Below are 25,221 nucleotides of genomic sequence, written 5' to 3' on the forward strand. Positions count from 1 at the left end.
ATTTTACCTGGAATTCTTTCTAGAATATTTGCATATAATAATAATAATAATAAGGTCAATTTTATGTGGATTTTTCCCCAGCATATTGGCATGTATGCATCATGATCATTTGCATATATAATAATCATAATCATCATAAACAGAGGTCATTTTTCCTGGAATTCTTTCCAGAATATTTGCATATAATAATAATAATAATAAGGTCAATTTTATGTGGATTTTTCCCCAGCTTATTGGCATGTATGCATCATGATCATTTGCATATATAATAATCATAATCATCATAAACAGAGGTCATTTTACCTGGAATTCTTTCTAGAATATTTGCATATAATAATAATAATAATAATACAGTAGAGTCTCACTTATCCAAGACTCGTTATCCAAGGTTCTGGATTATCCAATGCATTTTTGTAGCCAATGTTTTCAATATATCGTGATATTTTGGTGCTCAATTCGTAAATACAGTGATTACAACATAACATTACTGCGTATTGAACTACTTTTTCTGTCAAATGTGTTGTATAACATGAAGTTTTGGTGCTTAATTTGTAAAATCATAACCTAATTTGATGTTTAATAGGCTTTTCCTTAATCCCTCCTTATTATCCAACATATTCGCTTATCCAAGGTTTTGCCTGCCCGTTTAGCTTGGATAAGTGAGACTCTACTGTAATAATAATAAGGTCAATTTTACGTGGATTTTTCCCCAGGATAATGGCATGTATGCATCATGATAATTTGCATATATTATTATAATGCGGGATCATGGGTGGGCCTATTTTTTCCATCCTTCTGTGCAGGATAAATCTCTCCAGAACTTTATAAGTGGCCGGTAGGTGGCGCTGTTCCTCCACTTTGTACAGGCTCAGAGAGGAAGAGTTGCTATCCGTCCTCCGGCCGCCAGGTGTCGCTGAGAAACCGCAAGCCGCTCCGTTTGGAACACTCAGTGGAAAGAAGCCGGAAGCGGAAGCGGCGGACCGGCAGGAGCAGCAGGAGACGGGACAGAAGGAAGGCGGTGAGAAGCGAACCGTGAGGAGAAGGATGAGGCGGGATGTGCGCATCCTCCTGCTGGGAGAAGGTACGTGCCTTGGGGCCTTGGCCCTGCCCTCCCTTCCCTCAGGGCCAGGAGGCCTCGAAGGGCCTGGCAAGGAAGGCAGGCAGGCAGGCAGGCCTCTTCAGGCCCATATGTCGATAACATATATTGTGGTATTATAATATAGTACAATATAATAATATATAATAATCTAATAATTGTGTATTATATATTACATGTACCGGTAACATTATTAATGGAGCCCCCGGTGGTGCAGTGGGTTAAAGCGCTGAGCTGCTGAACTTGCAGACTGAAAGGTCGCAGGTTCGAATCCGGGGAGCGGAGTGAGCGCCCAGCAACGCGGTCCGAATTAAGGCTCTTGTATAAGGTCTGGTGGATGAATGGCATAAGCACTTTGCATGGTTTTAAACTTTGTATATTGCATTTTGTGAGCCCCGGTGGCGAAGTGCGTTAAAGCACTGAGCTACAAACCGAAAGGTCCCAGGTTCAAACCCCGGGAGCAGCAGGAGCGGCTGCTGTTAGCTCCAGCTCCTGCCAACCTAGCATTTCAAAAACATGCCAATGTGAGTAGATCAATAGGTACCACTCCGGCGGGAAGGTAACGGCGCTCCATGCAGTCATGCCAGTGGCCACATGACCTTGGAGGTGTCTACGGACAACGTCGGCTCTTCGGCTTAGAAATGGAGATGAACACCAACTCCCAGAGTCAGACATGACTGGACTTAACGTCAGGGGAAACCTTTACCTTATATTGTATTTTATGACTGTTTTAACTGTTTTAACTTTTTGGTTCATTGTATAACGGTGTAACAGCATCAGTTGCCACTTATAAGCCGCCCTGAGTCCCCTCGGGTGAGAAAGGCGGGGTATAAATATTTGAAATAAATAATAAATAAGGTTGTTGTATGTTTTCCGGGCTGTATGGCCATGTTCTAGAAGTATTCTCTCCTGACGTTTCACCCACAGGAGAGAATACTTCTAGAACATGGCCTTACAGCCCGGAAAACACACAACAACCCTTTGATCCCAGCCATGAAAGTCTTCAACAACACATTAAAATAATAAATAAATAAATCTAGCAGTTTGAATACATGCACATGTGAGTAGATCAATAGGTACCACTTCGGCAGGAAGGTAACGGCACTCCATGCCATCATGCCAGTGGCCACATGACCTTGGAGTTGTCAACGGGCAACACCGGCTTAGAAATGGAGACAAGCACCAACCCCCAGAGTTGGTCACGACTGGACTTAACGTCAGGGGAAACCTTTACCTTTAATATTATTAATAATATTGCACTCTAGTGGTATAGTACAATAATACTAATATTATGCAAGGCTTATTTATTTATTTTGTGTCAAAAGCAACAGATAAATAAGTATAAAACTGATAAAAATAGAAGGAACACAAGCATGAGGCAGGGCATTGTGGGCAAGCATACAGATGCGTAGTTGTCTGCTCTGTTCCAAAGTCGCACAAGGTGAAGGATTCTTCTAGGTCATGCCATTTTGCCAGGTTGTCTTTTGATCTGCCCACTCCACTTCTGAGTCTGTTCAGGGACTTCCAGGTTGCCCATTCTTGGTTTGCCCCTGGAGGAAGACCTTCATGTGTGTGTGGGGGGGGGGGGGGCAGTTGGGATGTTCTGGCTTAGCTGCCCAAAGGGACACTCTTGCTGTTGGGACATGACTCTTTTCCTTGATTTAAGTCTACTGGGAGGAGGCTGATAGCCATGCAGTGGGTGGCTTTCACAGTGTTCAACCTTATTTTTCTTTCAGTTAGCAGCAATTTCCCATCGCACATCGGGATGGGGCGGCGGGGGGGGGAATGCCAGCTAGCTTGTAGAGTTTATCAGCAGGTATAGGATTGGGACATCCTGTGATTATTCTGCATGTTTAATTCAGTGCTATGTTCACCTGCTTCTCGTCGGCAGACTTGTGTCAAACAGGGCAGGCATACTCAACAGTTAAGTAAGACAAGGCCAGGGTTGGTGTTCTTATTAATTTTGGGTCTGCACCCCATGCGCTGCCAGTAAGTTTTCGCAGAATGTTATTGCGTGCAGCTACTTTGTGCTTGGTATTCATACAGTCATGATTATGCTAGGCTAATCATATAATATATTGTATATGCATATAATATTGGTGATATTATAGTGTAATGCAATATAATACTAATAATACAGTATCATAGTACAGTACATAATAATAGTGTAATATAGTCATACTAATATTTTAAATATAGTTACTACTGATAATATATAATAATATATAACGGCATACTGTTTGTTATTTTATATTTGTATATTTTTACGTTGTAATGGAACTGGGGGCAGTGAAGGCCGACAGGGAGCTCTGGCGTGGACTGGTCCATGAGGTCACGAAGAGTTGGAGACGACTATAAACGACTGAGCAGCAGCAGTTTTTGATTGAGGCCCGCTTTGAATCTCCGTATGGAAAGATAAAGCAAGTCTCAATCAATCAAAAAACAGAGAAGCCTCGGTTTGGCTGGTCCCTTCCCTACCTGAACTCTAGCCTATATACAGTATATCAATTTCTAGATTTGGTGTAGATACACCAACTGCAGCTCCTATCATCCCTTGCCATTGGCTACAATGGATTAGAATATAATAACTTTATTGTCATTGTACATTGCACAACAATATTATACATTGACTTTTGTGGAGAGGCATGGTTTGGTAACTACAGTGGCAGACAGGAAGGCACTCAGCTACAAATTCTTAAAAGCTGGTAGGCTGTTAGTAATTATTGTGGAGGGAGGGCCGAAGTTTGCCCATGCCTGAACTAGGCATTCTAGCCTAGGAAGCTGACCATTGTCATGAACGCTAAAGAAAGCTGAACCTTCACCCGGAGGAAAACTGACCTGCTTCCAGTTCACAGCTTACAGAGGATTTGTCTGTCGCAGGGCAGAATTATCTATCTAAGCTTAGGCATGACTTTCCAAAGGCCAAGGCCTTGTGACCAGCAGAGTTTCTCTCTTGCATGCTGTCTTGTGGATAGGGAGGCTGCAAAGGTCCCTACTTTATGGAATTGGCAGGTTACTCTGCATGGCTTGGAAGAGAACAGGGTATATTATTGAAAGCCAGTCGCATGCATCTCCTCTAGAATCAAGGGTGAGGACTATGTGGCTCTCCCAAAGGATGGATTCCATTCTAGAAATGCATTACATAATGCAAAGAACTGTATGAAAAAAAATGATTTAGTGCATAGAGCTCTGTTAGGACTTGCAAGGATGAGCGACCTGGAATATGGTCAGATGTTTGGCGCAACAATGGTGTGTGAATGGTCCAAAGCAGGAGTCCCCAAACTAAGGCCCGGGGGCCGGATGCGGCCCTCCGAGGTCATTTACCTGGCCCCCGCCCTCAGTTTTATAATATAATATATTGTATATACATATAATATTGATAATAATATTATAATGTAATACAATATAACACTAATAATAATACCATATAATAATATTAATTATATATTCTATATTACATATAATATTACAGTATAGTGGTATAGTTCAATATAGTAATATATAATGCTAATATTGTGCTATGCTAATAATATAATATATTGTATGTACATATAATTTGTAAGCCACTCTGAGTTCCCTTTGGGGTGAGAAGGGTGTGATACAAATGTAGTAAATAAATGCAGTAAATCAATAAATAATAAATAAATAAATTTTAGACTTAGGCTCGCCCAAAGTCTGAAATGACTTGAAGGCACACAACAACAACAACAACCCTAATTAACTTGACTATCTCATTGGCCAGAAGCAGGACCACACTTCCCATTGAAATCCTGATAAATGTATGTTGGTTAAAATTGTTTTTATTTTTAAATATTGTATTGTTTTTTATTGTTCTTGTTGTTGTTGTTGTTTTTGCACTACAAATAAGACATGTGCAGTGTGCATCGGAATTTGTTTGTTTTGTTTTTTCAAATGATAATCCGGCCCCTCAACAGTCTGAAAAATTGTGGACCGGCCCTTGGCTTAAAAAGTTTGAGGACCCCTGGTCCAAAGCATCTGGAAAGCACCGGCTTGGCTTTTATTATGGTGTGCTGTTCAAATATCCTTTATCCAAAAAGCTGTAGGTTTTCTGATAGTTATAGTTGTCTGATGATAGTAATGCCTTTATCTTGTCGTTCAAAACTGCATTACACTTGGCCCTACTAGCTGGTGATAAAAGATATACAGTAGAGTCTCACTTATCCAAGCCATTTTTGCAGTCAATGTTTTCAATATATCATGATATTTTGGTGCTAAATGCATAAATACAGTAATTACAACATAACATTAGTGCGTATTGAACTACTTTTTCTGTCAAATTTGTTGTATAACACGATGTTTTGGTGCTTAATTTGTAAAATCATAACCTAATTTGATGTTTAATAGGCTTTTCCTTAATCTCTCTTTATTATCCAAGATATTTGCTTATCCAAGGTTCTGCTGGCCCGTTTAGCTTGGATAAGTGAGACTCTACTGTACTACTTCTTGCCATATAGGTACTACAGTGCAACCTCTGTTTGTGGAGATATGTTCTGGATTTTGTATGGATTGTGAAACCATGTATTATAGCAAATCCTATGATTTTCACTGATACTAATAGAGTAGATACTGTGAAAGGGGTGTCAGTTGTACAGGAGTCCAACCTACTTAAGATGAATAAGTGAAACTATGGATAAATGAGACCACGCATATCATTTCAGACTGCATTTGCTTTTTGTCTCCTAGTGATTGAACGTATCTTGTGGAAATTAACCCCCTTTGTCTATCCCAGCCTCTTCATATACAGTCAAAAGGTTTCTCTCTTAACTGTAAAGATCATCCCTCATTTCAGGAAGGATGCAAAATAAGTTGTCGAAGGCTTTCATGGCTGGAATCATGGGGTTGCTGTGAGTTTTCCGGACTGTCTGGCTGTTCTCCAGAAGCATTCTCTCCTGACATTTTACCCACATCTATGACAGGCATCCTCAGAGGTTGTGAGGTCTGTTGAAAACTAGACAAGGAAGGTTTATATATCTCTGGAAAGTCCAGGTTGAGAGAAAGAACTCTTGTCTATTTGAGGCAAGTGTAAATGTTGCCATTGGCAAGCTTGATTAGCATTGAATGAGCTAACCTGGACACAGCGTATTATTTGAGAACACAGAAATGCTGGATCACTCTAACAACCACCATATCAGACGACACAGAGAAGCCATTGAAATCCACAAGTACAGTAGAGTCTCACTTATCCAACACTCGCTTATCCAACATTCTGGATTATCCAACGTATTTTTGTAGTCAATGTTTTCAATACATCGTGATATTTTGGTGCTAAATTCGTAAATACAGTAATTACTACATAGCATTACTGCATATTGAACTACTTTTTCTGTCAAATTTGTTGTATAACATGATGTCTTGGTGCTTAATTTGTAAAATCATAACCTAATTTGATGTGTAATAGGCTTTTCCTTAATCTCTCCTTATTATCCAACATATTCGCTTATCCAACATTCTGCCAGCCCGTTTATGTTGGATAAGTGAGACTCTACTGTATATGGACAATTTCAAAAGAAAAGAGAAAACAATGAAAATGAACAAAATCTGGTGATCTGTATTTAAAAACTCTAAAATCAGGACAGTAAATAAAGAGCAACTCTCAGAAAACGGGAATTCCAGACAGGAAACAATCATGGCCAGCTAACACCTACTAACAAAGGAGTCCCCCAGGAAGGAAGCAGCCAGGCTTTGAAGTTGCAAAGCCATTAAATGCTAATCAAGCTGGTCAATTGCAACATTCACACTTTCCTCTAATAATATAATAATAATAACTTTATTTTTATACCCCGCCCCATCTCCCCGAAGGGACTTGGGGCGGCTTACATGGGGCCTAGCCCGATAAAACAGTCAAATATCAGTAACACAACTATAAAACAATTATACCAGTAATAGACAAGAGTTCTTTTTCCCACTCTGGACATTATTCCACAGATACATATATAACCCCACTTGCCCTAGTTTCCAACAGACCTCACTACTTCTGAGTATGCTTGCCATAGATGAGGGCGAAACATCAGGAGAAATGCTTCTGGAACATGGCCAGACAGCCCGAAAAACTCATGGCAACTCAGTGATTCTAGCCATGAAATCCTTCGAAAACTCATTTTGCATCCTTCCTGAAATGAAGTGTGTCTCAGAAAGCAGTGCTAGTTGCTGCCACCAACTCTGCAGGAATCTTCCTTAATACAGTTTAAAACAAACTGTATTTTTACTGCTGTGCTGGCTGCAGACAACCTTTTCAAATATTCATAACCTTTAAAAAAAAAAACCCAAACACAGCCAAATGCCTCCTCCTTGCTGAGAGCTATTGCTATTTCAAATTTTGGCCCAAGGCGTCTTGTATTATTAATTATCAGGGTTTTGCTAAGGATCTGGGTCTATATAAGAAGCCGTGTATTGAGGATGTTGTGGATTTGCTCCTTGACTGGATTTTAAAATGATTGTGTGCAGCTTTTTTTTCAGGAATGGCTGACATCAGATTCGAAAAGGGAAGAGGAAGGTGATTCAGTCCTTCTTCCCGCTTCGTTTATGTCTCATTTATGGCACTTCTTGACTGTCCTGCTTTTGGCTACAGTGCATGGCAGATTTAAATCACAACCTTGTCAAATCTCCCAGGCATATAACTTGCTGACCTCTCAAATCTTAAAACTGCCCCATGGTAGAATTCTGTCCTTTTTCCTTATTCAGATGTGAGTTCTTTGACCTTTGTTCTTCGTTTTCCTCTCTCACCAAGTTTGCACAAATTTTCTTTTTTTTTTTATCTCTCACTCCTTTCAGAGTATTTCATCAAGACTTCAAGAGCACTGTAATTATTATGGTTTCGTCCCACAGAATCCTGGGATTTATTGTTTGAGAGAACACTAAAGCTCTCCGGAAGACATGTCTTATGGCTAAAGCATGATGTTTTTGTGGACGAATGGATCTGACTATTTGTTTTAAAATTGTTTTAAACATTTTATATTGTACTAGCTGTGCCCGGCCACGCGTTGCTGTGGCAAAGTGGTGGTGGTATTGGTTAAAAATTGTTGTATAATTTTTATTTGACATTATTTGCAATTTTTTATTAATTTTATTGTAAGTTATATTTTTATTTATTATATTGTATTATTTTCTTGTATTATTTTTAGTTATTTTCTGTTATTATAGTATTTTATTGTATTAATTTTTTGTGTTTTTTATTATTTTTTATTGGGTTGCTAGGAGACCAAGTTGGAGGAGCTTAGCCTTCTAACTGGCAGCAATTGGATAAAAGCAATTATTCCTCTCTCTCTAATTAGGACTTTATTTTTCTTTTCTTTTTGTTGTATCAACCTTGAGGCGTGGATGATGGGTTGTGTTGTCAAATTTCGAGGTTGGAGGGCCTGTAGTTTTGTTGTTTTGTGGGTCGCCGTGATGCCATCACTCTTTTATATATATATAGATTTAATAGTTTTAATTGATTTTATGTACTGTGTAATTTTGATCTTGTGTAGGCATCAAATTACTGCCATTGTTGTAAGCTGCCCAGAGTCCCTTCGGGTGAGAAGGGCGGGATATAAATGTTGGAAATAAATAATAAAATAAATAATAAATAAATGTCTAAAGCCTTCAGGGATGCGTGAGGATTTGAACCCTGGTTTCCCAGAGTCTTAGTCCGGCACTCAATCCTCTACAATCCTCTACATTCTGCACTTTGCCCGGGATCTATGAATTAGTCTCCAGTTTTTAACATTGTATGCTTCATGTTGATTTTAATGATTGTTTTTTACTGATGTTGATGTTTTTATTGGGATAATTGTGTTATTGCTTTGTTATTGATATTTGATTGTTGTATCGGGCAAGGCCCCATGTAAGCCGCCCCAAGTCCCTTCGGGGAGATGGGGCGGGGTATAAAAATAAAGTTATTATATTATTATTATTTTATTATGACACAGCAAACAAGATAGATATGCTGGATTTCATATCACAAAATCACAAGTCGAACACTTCCCAAGTGTCTAGGACTGTGTGATGTATTTTCGGATGATGCGCGCAGATCCCAGAAGGGTGGCCTTTTGCAGCTGGCAGATCGTAATTTTGTCAGTGTCTATTGTTTCCAAATGCCGGCTGAGATCTTTTGGTACGGCACCCAATGTGCCCATCACTTGCACTGGTTTCTGCCAGAGTCTTTGAAGTTCAGTCTTGAGGTCCTGATAGCGGCTGAGTTTTTCCTGTTGTTTTTCGTCAATGCGACTGTCACCTGGGATGGCAACATCAATGATCCAAACCTTTTTCTTTTCCACAACTGTGATGTCTGGTGTGTTGTGTTCCAGAACTTTGTCAGTCTGGATTCGGAAGTCCCACAGTATCTTTGCGTGCTCATTTTCCAATACTTTTGCAGGTTTGTGATCCCACCAGTTCTTTGCTGCTGGGAGGTGGTACTTGAGGCATAAGTTCCAATGAATCATTTGGGCCACATAGTTGTGCCTCTGTTTGTAGTCTGTCTGTGCAATTTTCTTACAGCAGCTGAGGATATGATCAATGGTTTCGTCGGTTTCCTTGCACAGTCTGCATTTTGGGTCATCAGCTGATTTTTCGATCTTGGCCTGAATTGCCTTTGTTCTGATGTCTTGCTCCTGGGCTGCAAGGATCAGGCCTTCTGTCTCCTTCTTCTTCTTCTTCTTCTTATTATTATTATTATTATTATTACACAATGCTATACAACCATACAACTCATTAGATGGCCTTGGGGAAGAATGGGCTCATGCACAAGTTTGCTGTGGAGATTATATGTGACTTGAAGGAGCATTTCTCTGCTTATCGCAACACACAACCACTGAAATAATCTTATTTCTGTGTCCTTTCTCTCTCTCACAGCCCAGGTGGGGAAAACCTCGCTGATCATGGCCCTAGTGGGTGAAGAATTCCCTGAAGAGGTCAGTAGAAAATGACTTGTCACGAGACAATGCTTGAGATCTCCAGCTAAAGATTTGACAGATATTTTCTAATCAGAATATTCAAACTTTGCCACCACCACCACCACCTTCCTGCTCGCCCCTTGTTCCAGAATGGGCGCTTCTGATCCACAGCAAGCAGATGGTGTCCAAGCCTCTCCCCCCAGCTTGACTCCGTGACCTTTGCACGGTCAGTGGTGTAAGTCCCCTAATCAGGCGCCAGGATCATCTTAAGTGCCTTTCCTTGCTTTGGGCCCCGGCAAGCGGCTTAATGTTTTCTCTGCCCGCCATGTGCCCCGGCCCTCAAGTAGGACTCTCTCTCTCTCTCGCCATGGCCAGTGGATCTGGCCATGAGATGCAGAGACTCAGAAGGCCTTGCAAGGGGATTGGCAGGCCAGAAGGGCTCCAGCGGGGTGCCATGTGGCAGCCCAGGGTCCATGCTTGTGACATTGTACTCAAAGAGTGCGGAATGAGAAGTTGACTCTAAAAATACCTGCACATTTTGGAATTAAAAATGAACGAAGTATAGGAAAAAACATTTCCCATATGCAGTTGAAATCCACACCCAAATACCACATCTCACGTAGTCGCCATTTAAATCTAGCGATGAATGAGCTTTGCAACTCCTTCCCCACTAAATTCTGCCGCTTGCGTCCTCAACCACTTGTTTCCAACAATAGGGGTGTGGCTGGCAACGCAGCATTTTGGCGACGCTGCGGATCTGCAGGAAGGGGTGACTGACTGGTTGAGGACGCAGTCAGCAGAATTGAATGTCAAACTTTAGGCTGTATTGTTCCTGAGTGCCTTTGTCATGAAGACTTTTACAACAAAAGTTAAAACATCCTGCTCAGACTGAACAGAACATCCCACTTCTGACACCAAAAATGTTATGAATAACTTTTCAATAACTTTAAAGCATAGGTTCTTTTTATTGCAGTTTCAGTCTGAGAGGTATAGCAGAACTTTTACAGAACAACAAAGAACAACATTTAGACATACAAATATACAGATTCTATGCAACTACATTGGATTCACAAACAACCTACAGTTACATTGGCTAAGAAACAAACAAGGGGGGAGTTACATTTTCATTCATCATTCACACACAACATGCATCCATCTTCATGCACACAAATATTACCATATTCTTTCTCCCTCCTTGGAGAAGCACCTGCTTAGGCCAGACCCAGCTTCCACTGCTGCCTGCCAAGACATAGTTCCAAAACGCCATGACTTCAAAACGCACTCTTTTCTCTTCCCATGAGAAAAAGAGGCCCCAAAAAGTGAACAGAATCCTGCTTTCCCAGAGCAGATCTGTCACTCCCAAGTACACTATCTCCACTGAGCATAGCGGGTGAACAGCGTCGCTGTCTGTCACACCTTCTGGACTGTCATAAGGTCACTTATATAGCAATATTTTGCTGATGATGTTGTCCCAAAGTTGTAAATGAATCATAGACGTCTTCTATCATGGAATATCCTCAGTTTCCTGGACCAGATGTTGATTCCTCTTGATTGGTGTTAGCAAACACAAGCAGCTCTGCCCCAAAAGTTCATCAAGTTAGCAAATGTTGACAGATGTTAACAGATGTAAACATTTCTCTTATCAGTCACAGTTCTATGCAGGTCAGCTATTTCAGGTCTCATTAGCAGGTTTTAATTACAATTCCTGAGCAGGTAGTTAATGGTTTGCAGGCCTTAGTCTACAGACTGGTGTCTTCAAATTTCTACCTCTCTTTCACTCTTCCATTCATACCACATATCATATATGCATATTTTGGTCACACCTTCAACCAGGTTCTGACCCTATCCCATGCATCCCATCCTCTCCCGCATGCATTCATTTTCTTCCTGGACCAAAAGTCTTCTTCTTGTTTCTCCTCCCAGGTGCCTCCCCGTGCAGAAGAAATCACAATCCCAGCCGACGTCACCCCTGAGAAGGTTCCCACCCACATCGTGGACTACTCAGGTAGGACTGGAACGCTCTCTGTTCATCCCAAGGTTATTCTTTGAGCAGCCTTTTGTGCCACATAAGGGACCAAGGTGCCAAAGCATTGCAACCCTTTCTTGTCCTTTCAGAGGCAGAGCAGACAGAAGAGGAGCTCCGAGAGGAAATTGCCAAGGTGAATAGAGAAAGCAGCACGGCGGGCAGGGAGGAGGCACGTGCTGCATCCTGAATTGTGCTCTTAAAGCTCAGCTGGAACAGCAGACCTCACTCTGAGAGGGAGTATCTTTGGATTAACATTATCCGTTTTGTTAAAAGTTTGCTTAATCCTTTGCTGACTTGTAAGCCGCTGTATGTGCTTTAGCCTAGCGGGCTTAATCAGGCCTTGCAGAAGAGGGAGGGAGGAAAAAAGAAAGAGGGGAGAACCTTGCTGTCTATTGGACCTTGAACAACTTCTTCCTTTGTATTGGGAGAAACACAGCATGTGCTGCTTTGAGAGGCAGAGGGAAAGATTACAGCTTTCAGAATCTCCAAGTATATCTTCCTAATTATATGCATTGAAACCATGTCAATTTTATTTCTCTAAATTCTTCCATAATAATTTCCTTCTTCTTTCCGACTTTTATCCAATCCTCTATGTTGTCTAAGTTTTTTCCCTGAACTTTTTATCCATTATATATTTTTTAATTATTTTGGAAATTTCCTTTTCATTATAATTGGGGTTTTTGTTGAACTATTTACTCTCCTGTATTTGGTTCATACTTCTAATACACTAGCTGTTCCCAGCCACAAATTGCTGCTAGAATTGCAATGAATAGCCTTGCTGCTTCAAAGCCTGGCTGTTTGCTACCTAAGGGAATCTTTGGTTGGCCAGCTTCAATAGTACAGAGCCTGGCCGCCTTCTACCAAGGTTAATCCTTTGTTGGTCTGGTTAAATTGCACTGAATAGCCTTGCAGCTTCAGTGCCTGGCTGTGTTATACCTAGGCCAATCCTAGAGGGGGAGTGTTGAGTGAAGGACATACCTTGGATGTGTTAGTGTATTGTGGCCAAATTTGGTGTGATTTGGTTCAGTGGTTTTGTTGTTTACTCGGTCCTACAAACGTACATTACATACATACATACATATACATATACATATACATATACATATACATATACATATATATATATATATATATATATATATATATATATATATATATATGAGAGAGAGATTATGCAACATAACTTGTAAGAGCTGGTAGGCTGTTAGGAATTGTGGAAGTTGAAGTCCAAAACACCCACAGGGAGGACCCAATCCAGAATGAGTCTATTTTTCTCCTAATTTGGAAGGCTGGCAAAAGGAGTGCATCCTCCAAAACTGGCTTTTTGACTGATGTGCTTGCATGGCCAGTCTCTGTTGAACTGAAGTAATCATATGGATCTCGTGGGTCTGTGCAGCTAGTCTTGATATTACACAGGGCATATGGGTCCAGTATTTGCAGCGCAGCAGTAGTTGGATGGAAGCAGGGGAACGCAGAACGAAGAGACACTCAGAGACTTTGGTAAAACTATTTACAAAGTGTTACTATATACAGCAATAATCAACACAAACAGACTTGCAGACAACAGACGAACACAGGATTGCTCTGTTCTCCAACAGAACTTGACTCGAACTCTAGGCAGACAGAACTCAACTGAACTGAACTGATGCAATCGTTATGCACAAACACTTGTGTCTGGATACTCCCTAGTTCCAGCCACACATCAAGGTCATCATAGCCTCTTGGTAATTAACTCTTTCCACATTATGGTACAGCCTGTATGATACCATCAAGTTACAATACAAACATGGCACAAATTGCATTTAAACAGTATCAATCCCACATTAACACTTTTCACCCAGTTATTGGTGTTTGATAGGCAACACATGGTCCCAAGGCCTGCTCAAACAGAGATGTCGATGCTTCTGCTTCGTAAACAGATGCTCTGCTATGGAGCTATGGAGCCTCCTTCATCTCCTCATCCCCAGCAATTGTGTCTACATATAAGGCTTAGCACAGCCTTGCCAAATCCCATCTAAACCCTTGTATGTTTGGGAGATTAAATGATAAACCCACTTCCCAAAGAGATGGTTGTCCCGCCATCTGTTTTGCTATGAGCACTCCTGAGCTTAAGCAATGGCCAGAATCGAATGGAGTTCTGAGCAGAGGTAGCAAGGCAGGCCAAGGCCCCACGTGGGCAGTGAAAGGGAGATAAGTTTTTATAATAAAATAATAAATAATAATAAAAATTTATTTACCTTATATACTCAAATATAAGATGACTGGAATATAAGCCGAGGCACCTAATTTTACCCCCCAAAAAACCTGGGAAAACATTGACTCAAGTATAAGCCGAGAGCGATAAATTTCAAAAATAAAAATAGATACCAATAAAATGACATTAATTGAGGCATCAGTAGGTTAAATGTTTTTGAATATTTACATAAAGCTCAGATTTAAGATAAGACTGTCCAACTCTGATCAAATCATTATTCTCATCTTCAATATCAATGTGCTTATATATACTTTTAATAATACTAGAGTAAAATAATACATATAATAATAATAAATACAGGAAAATAATACATGTAATAATAAATCGAATAAAATAATAAATGTATTATTATTAATATTAATAATAATTAGTATTAATAATAATAATAATAATAGAGTAAAATAAATGTAATAGTAGCAACAATAATAGAAAAATAATAATAAATGTAATAATACCAATAATAATAGAGAAAAATAATAAATGTATCATATATTCTCGAGTATAAGCTGACCCAAATACAGTAGAGTCTCACTTATCCAAGCCTCGTTTATCCAAGATTCTGGATTATCCAAGCCATTTTTGTAGTCAATGTTTTCAATATATCGTTTTATTTCGGTGCTAAATTCGTAAATACAGTAATTACAACATAACATTACTGCGTATTGAACTATTTTTTCTGGCAAATTTGTTGTATAACATGATGTTTTGGTGCTTAATTTGTAAAATCATAACCTAATTTGATGTTTAATAGGCTCTTCCTTAATCCCTCCTTATTGTCCAAGATATTCGCTTATCCAAGCTTCTGCTGGCCCGTTTAGCTTGGATAAGTGAAACTCTACTGTATAAGCCAACCAGGACCCTCACCCGAGTATAAGCCGAGGGGGGCTTTTTCAGTCTTTAAAAAAGGGCTGAAAAACTAGGCTTATACTCGAGTACATACGATACTTGTTTGATGTCTTTTACCTAATTGTAACTGTTGCCACATAAATGTACAAATGCACTTCCTTTTGCTTGCAAATTGCTAAGAGTCCTGTCTCGCTGCACTCCTTTGCAGGCGAATGTGGTCTGCATGGTGTATGACGTCACGGAAGAGTCCACCATTGACAAGGTAAATGCGGACATTGATTGCCCTTTGGATGTGCTGCCATTCATCTCTGGGAGAGTTCTCCATTCTATTCAGTGGTTCCGTTTTGCATTTCAGATTCGGACAAAATGGATCCCGATGGTGAACGGTGGAGCCGAAAAGTGTTCCAGGTACTATAATATCTTATGGAATTGGGTATTGTCTTGCAAATCCTATAATTGTTTACCTTGATATAAATCCTAGTTTGGACAGTGTAAGCACTTGGATGATGTATTGTCACTGAATCACTGAATTGCTGTGAGTTTTCCGGTCTGTCTGACCATGTCCCAGAAACATTCTTTCCTGTTGTTTCGCCCACATCCATGGCAGGCATCCTCAGAGGTTGTGAGGTCTGTTGAAAACTAGGCAAGTGCGGTTTACCGTATATACCAGGGGTCCCCAAACTTTTTAAGCAGAGAGCCAGTCCACAATCTTTCAGACTGTTAAAGGGCCAAATTATCATTTGAAAAAAAAATACAAACAAATTCCGATGCACACTGCACATGTCTTATTTGTAGTGCAAAAACAACAAGAAGAACAATGAAAGAGTAATACAATATTTAAAAATAAAAACAATTTTAACCAACATACATTTATCAGGATTTCAATGGGAAGTGTGGGCCTGCTTCTGGCCAATGAGATAGTCAAGTTAATTAGGATTGTTGTTGTTGTGTGCCTTCAAGCCATTTCAGACTTTGGGCGAGCCTACGTCTAAAATTTATTTATTTATTATTTATTTATTTACTATATTTATTTACTACATTTGTATCACACCCTTCTCACCCCAAAGGGGACTCAGAGTGGCTTACAAATTATATGTACATACAATATATTATATTATTAGCATAGCACAATATTAGCATTATATATTACTATATTGAACTATACCACTATACTGTAATATTATTAGTAATATATAATATATAATTAATACTATTATATGGTATTATTATTAGTGTTATATTTTATTACATTATATTATTATACAATATATTTTATTATAAAACTGAGGGCGGGGGCCAGGTAAATGACCTTGGAGGGCCGCATGTGGCCCCCGGGCCTTAGTTTGGGGACCCCTGGTATATACTCAAGTACAGTAGAGTCTCACTTATCCAACACTCGCTTATCCAATGTTCTGGATTTTCCAACGCATTTTTGTAGTCAATGTTTTCAATACATAATGATATTTTGGTGCTAAATTCGTAAATACAGTAATTACTACATAGCATTACTGTGTATTGAACTACTTTTTCTGCCAAATTTGTTGTCTAACATGATGTTTTGGTGCTTCATTTGTAAAATCATAACCTAATTTGATGTTTAATAGGCTTTTCCTTAATGCCTCCTTATTATCCAACATATTTGCTTATCCAACGTTCTGCCGGCCCGTTTATGTTGGATAAGTGAGACTCTACTGTATAAGCCAACCCGAATATAAGCCGAGGCACTTAATTTTACCACAAAAAACTGGGATAATTTATTGACCCGAGTATAAGCCGAGGGTGGGAAATGAAGCAGCTACTGTTAAATTTCAAAATAAAAATAGATACCAATAAAATTACATTAATCGAGGCACCAGTAGGTTAAATAATGTATATATGTGGTTACAGATATACAGGTACATGGATCTATATGTATATAGGATTTGCAAGGACCTGCAAACATATGAGGGGAAAATTCATATATAAAATTACCACCTATCATTATCATTTATGAACCGAGCCTGGGTTGGCCAAGATGCATGAAATGCAGATCTTCTGAATGAATGTGTGTTCCTTCTTCCTTTTTCTCCCCTGATTAGAGAATCTGATTTCCATGGGAATCCCCTGCTAGAACCACTGCCACTTCCTCCTTATCTGAAACCTCTATTGCTCTTTTCTAGGATCCCCATCATCCTCGTAGGAAATAAATCTGACTTGCAGACCGGAAGCTCCATGGAAACCATCTTGCCCATCATGAACCAGTTCTCGGAGATTGAGACCTGCGTAGAGGTTCGAGACTATTTGTGAAATTAGGAGACCGAAGAAAAGTTTCCGTAACTCATAAAAACCATCCGTGTTCGAGCAGCCTCCCATAACATGGGATGAGCCTGTGGCATTCTCTGTCACCTCCTACACTGCCGTATAATTCAAATTATCAAAGCAGATAATCCACATTATCTGCTTTGATATGGAATATATGAGTCTACAGTGCCATATAATCCAGTTCAAAGTAGATAGTCTGGATTTTATATGGCAGCGTAGAAGGGGTCTTAAGCCACTAGTCAAAAAGGAAACATCCCGGCATAGCTGATGTAAGTAGAGTTTGAGACAGTGATGTTTTTGTACTGCTGGCTAGGGGATTCTGGGAATTCTAGTCCAGAAAGTCATTTTCCAAACTTGAACCAATAAATGGAATCGCCATCTCAATTCAGAGAAAGAGTAGACTTCCCAGGGCATCTGGTTGCATCCTATGAGGATCAAGGTACAGTAGAGTCTCACTTATCCAACATAAACGGGCCGGCAGAATGTTGGATAAGCGAATATGTTGGATAATAAGGAGGTATTAAGGAAAAGCCTATTAAACATCGAATTAGGTTATGATTTTACAAATTAAGCACCAAAACATGTTATACAACAAATCTGATAGAAAAAGTAGTTCAATAAGCAGTAAGGCTGTTTAGTAATTACTGTATTTACGAATTTAGCACCAAAATATCACGATGTATTGAAAACATTGACTACAAAAATGCATTGGATAATCCAGAACGTTGAGTGTTGGATAAGTGAGACTCTACTGTAATGGGTCATTGGCCTCATCTAGCAAGGATGTCCTATATGTGTTGTCGAAGGCTTTCATGGCCAGGATCACAGGGTTGTTGGGTATTTTCCGGGCTGTATGGCTATGTTCCAGAAGCATTCTCTCCTGACGTTTCTCCCACATCTATGGCAGGCATCCTCAGAGGTTGTGAGGTATGGAGAAACTAAGATATATATAAACCTTCCTTGCTTAGTTTCTCCATACCTCACAACCTCTGAGGATGCCTGCCATAGATGTGGGCGAAACGTCAGGAGAAAATGCTTCTGGAACATGGCCAGACAGCCCGGGAAATACACAACAACCCTATGTCCTATATGTCTCTTCCTGCCTGCTCTCTGGGCCCCAAACATATGCATTGGCATTTTAGAAGCCCCAGAGGGTTTTTAATAATCTATTCTGTATTTATTACGGTCTTACCTTTTATGTGTTTTTAATGTAATTTTTTTATCCTATATTGTTGTTTTAATTGATATATTGCATTACTGTTTTATCTGTTTTATATTGTGATTGTATTATGTTGCTTATATTTTGTCCTTATGTTGTTTGGGCCTCTGTCAGCTGCCCCGAGTCCCCACGGGGAGATGGTGGCGGGGTATAAATAAAAAATTTTTATTATTATTATTATTATTATTATTATTATTATTATTATTTTTCCTCTGGCTGTTCAAGCAGATCTAAATAACACGTCTTCCCAGTCCACCCTCCCACAACACAACCCCAAGGAATTCTGTGAGATGTTCTGCAATTTATACGAACGTCATATCTTCCAAATGATATTTTTATGAGTCCCCTCAGGGAGATAGGACAGGATAAAAACAAAGTCATTATTAAAGTTTTATTATTGACAAATAGTTTTTCTTGGGTCTTCCTCAAGTCGCCTTCTCTGTACCTCCCTTTCTGCATCAGTGTTCTGCAAAGAACTTGAAGAATATCTCCGAGCTCTTCTACTATGCTCAGAAAGCAGTTCTGCATCCGACGGCTCCTTTGTATGACCCAGAGGAGAAACAGGTAAGATGTCTGTTTGTATGCACCAAGTTAGTGATACAAAATTGTGAATGGAGAAGCAGAGTGAACCGATCAGTTGGGATTCTGTCCACATTTTGAATCCACATTCTGATCAGGTCCAAACCAAATGGTCAAGCCATGCTCTGTTGCGCTTAGGACACAGTGGTCAATGTGTGTGGGTCTGGGATGTCACACCCTGTGTAGGATCCGTCACAGAAGTGTCTGCTCGCTCTTGTCTGCTCTGACTATACATTTGTTAATGTATATATTTGCTAACTTGTATTCTACATGTATCTTGATTTGCCAGTTTGTACCTCTTTGGTGTGGGAGAGACTATAGACATGTTATTGTACTGAGCATGTTCAGACTCAGGACTCCATTGTTTGTATTCACTTTTTGCATCAGACCTCAGTGGAGGTGGATGCATGTATGTTGCTGTTTGGACTTCAATATAGAAGTATGCTTATGGACTTAAGTGAGTATAAGTTTACTTAAAGACTACAGACTATTGATTAAGAATGACAGTCACTGGATGTCCAGCCTCATTATAATTCTATTCTGAATTTTACTTGGTCCTTCTTATTATTGCTGCTGCAGTTCCCTCACCTATGAAGTGGACTGAATTGTATTGGTGGTTGTTTGATATTGTTACTTTTGTATTAACTCTTGTGTTATTACCTTATTGTGTTTTAACCTGTGTATATTGTGCTAATGTATTCATGTTGTTACTTTTGTGAACTATGTTGACCGGGCCTTGCCCCATGTGAGCCGCCCCGAGTCCCCGTGGGGAGATGGTGGCGGGGTATAAATAATTTTTTATTATTATTATTATTATTATTATTATTATTATTATTATTATTATTATTATAACCTGTGTACTCAACACAGAGAAGCTACAGCTTATCTGTAACTAAACTTTAATAAGAAATGTGCCTGTATTGTGAATTAATACAAGATGTTTGTGAGTAAACAAGATATGCAATTTTTCAAAGAAGGCTTTGTTTTTTTTATCTCTGAGTGCATTTTTTTAAACTAGGATTTCAAGGGAGTGTATATGTTTTGGGCAATTATAACTGCAATTACAATTTAAAGAAACAACCATCCTCTGCTAGGCAAATATAGTCTTGTAGTGGCATGTTTTTGTCCTTGACAGTTCAAAGACATGGTTCTTCAGTTTAACAGCTGAGTTGCCTGTGTGCCATTACATGAATGCTTGTGAATTATCACTTGTTCAAAGAATTATTTATTATTTATTTATTAGCTACATTTATATGCCGCCCTTCTCACCCCGAAGGGGACTCAGAGCGGCTTACAAATTAAATTTACATACAATATTATATTAGCGTAGTACAATACTGGTAATAAATTACTATATTGTACTGTATCAATATATTGTAATATTATTAGTAATATTACATGTAAAATATAATATATAATTAATATTATTATATTGTATTATTAGTATTGTTAGAATTATTAGTATTGTTAGAATTGACTTCTAACAAGGTCTTACTTTTCTTGACTAGTGGTTTTCAAAAGGTGGTCTTGACATGTTCGTGGAGATTCATATTTGCGAAATGGATATGTGCCCAGAGACTGGCTGCAGTTATTTTTTAATAGGTTATGCAATAATAACAAAAGACAAGAGCGCATCCTATTGTGCATGAGTATTCTACTTCCAAAGGGCTTTATGAGTGTAATTCTGTTTTAAAAATAAAACTAGAAGGGGTAAAATGCACCCTCGAGCAAGCAACAGTACCCAGAGCCCCCCGGGGACATTTTCTTTGTCCCCAAATGGCCTTTAAGTGATATTGGGAGTAGTTTTGTTGTGATCTGCCCAATGGTCAATTTAGGCCCAGGATAGACCTTCCTATGGTTAAAAATACCTGTTTTGTGTCACAATTGGTTGAAATGTTCTGAGCGGGCACTTGAGATTTGGTTTGCAGGGGATGCAGCCCATTCATCTCCACAGTTTATGGAATTATTATGGGAACATGTTGGGAACTCGCTTTGGCCATCCCTCGTCTATATTCTCTCTCTTTCTGCTCCTGCAGCATCAACTAGGATATAGAAATAAAGTTATTATTATATTCTGCATGTTGATTTTAATGACTGTTCTATTGATGCTGATGTTTTTATTGTTGGGATCATTGTGTTATTGTTTTGTTATTGTTATTATATTGTTGTATCGGGCAAGGCCCCATGTAAGCCGCCCCGAGTCCCTTCGGGGAGATGGGGCGGGGTATAAAAATTAAGTTGTTATTATTATTATTATTGCATGGTCTCCTTTTAAATTTCACGCCTTCTCTTGTTTTCCTCCCACCTTGGCACCATGACCGCAGCTGCGACCAGCATGCACACGAGCACTCACTCGGATTTTCAACATGTCCGACCAGGATAACAACCAGATCCTAAGCGACGACGAGCTGAACTATTTCCAGGTGTGTTTCCAATATCACGTAGACGAAAATCATTGGGATTCCTGAGAATCACTTTCTGCAGCAATGCATGTAGCATACCTTTTAGGAGACTGAGTCCGTAACATCAGTCTCTTCTTTAAAAGAGTTTTTAAAGTCTTGACACTTTTGGTGGAATGCAAAAACATGCACGCAGCCATATCCTTCAAGGCTGGTTTTCAGTTTGTTACGAGTGTTGTGTTTCTTTGTTTTTAAACAAAGCCACTGTGTAGCACTACAAAGTAACATGGTAACATCCAGGTTTGGGTCCAGGACTCTAAATCTGTGTATGCTTAAGTTCCATCTATATATATAAAAGAGTGATGGCATCACGGCAGCGGACAAAACAACAAAAGTAAACACCCCACAACCTCGAAAATTGACAGCACAACCCCTCATCCATGCCTCTAGGTTGATACAACAAAAAGAAAAGAAAAATAAAGTCATAATTAGAGGGAGAGCAATAATTGTTTTTATCCAATTGCTGCCAGTTAGAAGGCTAAGCTTCACTCACTTGGTCTCCTAGCAACCCACTCAAGCCCAGGGGACCCTTTACCTTAACTACCACCAATTCCTCAATACTTTATTTCCCATACCACCATACTTCGCCACAGCAACGCGTGGCCGGGCACAGCTAGTGATATACAAAGCAAAATGGCATTCCCTCTGAAAAATAGCAAAATCAAGGTTATTGTTTGAATACAGTAGAGTCTCACTTATCCAAGACTCGCTTATCCAAGCTTCTGGATTATCTAAGGCATTTTTGTAGTCAATGTTTTCAATATATCATGATATTTTGGTGCTAAATTCGTAAATACAGTAATTACAACATAACATTCCTGGGTATTGAACTACTTTTTCTGTCCAATTTGTTGTAAAACATGATGTGTTGGTGCTTAATTTGTAAAATCATAACTTAATTTGATGTTTAATAGGCTTTTCCTTAATCCCTCCTTATTATCCAAGATATTCGCTTATCCAAGGTTCTGCCAGCCCGTTTAGCTTGGATAAGTGAGACTCTACTGTAGTTTCAAGCCACAGATAATTGTGAATGCAGAATCCATGAATACGGAGGGCAGACTTTATGTGTGGTTTAAGTTTCTGCTGAAATCTCAGGTGAAAGTTGGTTGCCTGAATTAATGGTGTTACCAATGCTTTGCATTTTGTATTTTTCACACTATGGCCACTATCTTCAAGTATTTTATTTTATCGTATCAGAATCGAAACAAAGGTACAGTTGTAATATATCACTAAGTTTAAAACTTGGCATTATACTAGATTTCCTTTGACCAGAATCTGGCCACTTGTAATGCCTCTGATGTCGCTATAAGAAGGTCCTCCATTGTGTATGTGGCAAGGCTCAGACCACATTGTAGTAAGTGGTCTGTGGTTTGCTCTTCTCCACACTCGCATGTCGTAGCCCCACCTTGTAGCCCCATTTCTTAAAGTTAGCTCTGCATCTCGTGGTGCCAGAGCGTAGTCTGTTCACCGCCTTCCAAGTCACCTGGTTTTCTATGTGCCCAGGAGGGAGTCTCTCATCTGGTCTCAGCCACTAATTGAGGTTCCGGGTTTTAGCCTGCCACTTTTGGACTCTAGTTTGCTGAGGTGTTCTTGCGAGTATCACTGTGGATCTTAGGAAGCTATTTCTTGGTTTAAGAAATTGACTTGCTGGCTGATACCCGGAGATGTCACTGCCGTGGCCCTTTCATTGCTGGCTGCTACTTCCCAACGGATGTTAGGTGGTGCAATACCAACTAAACAGTATAATTTCTCCAGTGGTGAAGGGTGTAAACATCTTTTAATAATGCGGCATGTCTTATTAAGAGCCATCTCCACCGTTTTAACGTGGTGAGATGTGTTCCACACTAGGCATACGTATTCAGCAGCAGAGTAGCCAAGCGCAAGAACAGCTGTCTTCACAGTGTCTGATTGGGATCTGCCAGTCAGCTTTTGTATGATATTACGAGGGCTATCCAGAAAGTACATTACGTTTTGAAATTTAAAAAGAACAAAGTATAGGATAAACCACTTACGATATGCAGTTGAAAGCCACACTGAAATAGTACATTTCAACATAGTCCTCATTCAGATTTAGGCACTTATCACAGTGAGGAATGACTTTGGAAAGTTCATACCTTCAACACTTTCCCGCCTCTGTGACCCGCGTTATTGCAACGCTGAAACTCAGCCAGGCTGAACAATGAATGCAAAAGGAAGCAAGGAAAAACTCAGCTCTTGCTTCTTTAGCAAAGGGATCTGAAGAGAGAAAGCATTGAGGCTTCCCTTCGCTTCCCTTCCTGCCAGCTGATCCTGGTTGCTTGCAAAACCTGGCCGATTGCAAACCTGGTCGATCCTGCCTGCTTCTCCTCGGGAGCTGCTCTCCTCCAGGCCGCTTTCCGGAGCTTACTCAGCAGGCTTACAACTGCATATTGTAAGTGGTTTATCCTATACTTTGTCCTTTTTAAATTCCAAAACGTAATGTACTTTCTGGATAGCCCTCGTATTTCCAGCACCCACTTTTTGCTTGATAGTCAAGCAGCGCTTCTTGTAAGTCAGGGCACGGTCCAGAGTGACTCCCAGGTGTTTTGTTGTGTTGCAATGCTCCAGTGGGATTCCTTCCCAGGTCATCCTCAGAGTTCAAGATGCTTGTCTGTTCTTAAGGTGAAAAACACACATCTGTTTTAGCTGGATTAGGAATCACCTGGTTTTCCTATAACAGTGGCATCTGTGTTTCCCTTCAAGTGACATCTTGTGTTTCAACTAGACATCAAATCCATTCTGAATCTTTGAATAAGAGAGGAGAGGATTTTTTTGCTTCAGAAGTGTTGTGATCCTGAAACCAATGACTGTTGGTTGAAAAGGACATGCATAGTTAGGGACAGAAATGTCCCAAGAATTACCAAGTGGTCCTTTTTTTCTTGGGTGGGTGTGATGCTTTATATTTAGAACTAGCTGTGCCCGGCCACGCGTTAATTTTTCTTTTCTTTTTGTTGTATGAACGTAGAGGCGTGGATGAGAGGTTGTGCTGTCAATTTTCGAGCTTGTGGGGCGTTTAGTTTAGTTGTTTTGTCCGGTGCCGTGATTCCATTACCCTTTTATATATATAGATTCTCTCCTTTTTCTGATTGGCTTCCTTGTGTCTCTTGGGGAGCAGAAGTCCTGCTTTGGAAACCCATTGGCCCCTCAAGCTCTTGAAGACGTGAAAATGGTGGTCTGGAAGAACACGACAGATGGGGTCCAGGACAACGGCCTAACGCTTAACGGTAATAGCGCCAGAGAACTCCATCTTAGGACCCGGAGGCTGATCTCGGGATTTGTGGCGGATGAGAGAGACAGGCGGGCGAGCGGCAGCTGAGCAAAGCCGTGTGTCTGGCTTTGATTCCATGGCTGTTCAACCAACTATACCTTAGCCCTACGGGCATTAGTGTGGCTTCTTCAAAAAGCCTGCGCCCTGCCACTTGAAAAGGCCATCATCCTGTTTTAATTTCATATGCATTATTCCTTGCTTCCCGTCGCAATTCTGTGTCAGTTTCATTCTGTTTCAGTGACCTCAGGAACCATCTAGCAGTTG

At 39.9% G+C, this 25,221-nt stretch overlaps 1 protein-coding gene across 1 annotated transcript in view; it reads left to right on the forward strand.

Moving 5' to 3' along the window:
- Positions 1-919: 919 nt before the first annotated feature.
- rhot2 (ras homolog family member T2) overlaps positions 920-25,221 on the forward strand; it is a 55,153-nt gene continuing 30,851 nt past the window's right edge. Inside the window, exons 1-10 of the mRNA XM_062964215.1 lie at positions 920-1,081; positions 9,947-10,005; positions 11,911-11,992; positions 12,103-12,146; positions 15,322-15,375; positions 15,469-15,521; positions 17,273-17,381; positions 19,096-19,197; positions 21,537-21,635; positions 24,805-24,913. Of these exons, the coding sequence (XP_062820285.1) occupies positions 1,045-1,081; positions 9,947-10,005; positions 11,911-11,992; positions 12,103-12,146; positions 15,322-15,375; positions 15,469-15,521; positions 17,273-17,381; positions 19,096-19,197; positions 21,537-21,635; positions 24,805-24,913 (748 nt within the window). The 5' untranslated portion in view covers positions 920-1,044. The remainder of the gene's footprint in view (positions 1,082-9,946; positions 10,006-11,910; positions 11,993-12,102; positions 12,147-15,321; positions 15,376-15,468; positions 15,522-17,272; positions 17,382-19,095; positions 19,198-21,536; positions 21,636-24,804; positions 24,914-25,221) is intronic.

The sequence above is a fragment of the Anolis carolinensis genome, unplaced genomic scaffold (assembly GCF_035594765.1).
Source record: "Anolis carolinensis isolate JA03-04 unplaced genomic scaffold, rAnoCar3.1.pri scaffold_13, whole genome shotgun sequence".
Lineage (NCBI taxonomy): Eukaryota > Metazoa > Chordata > Lepidosauria > Squamata > Dactyloidae > Anolis > Anolis carolinensis.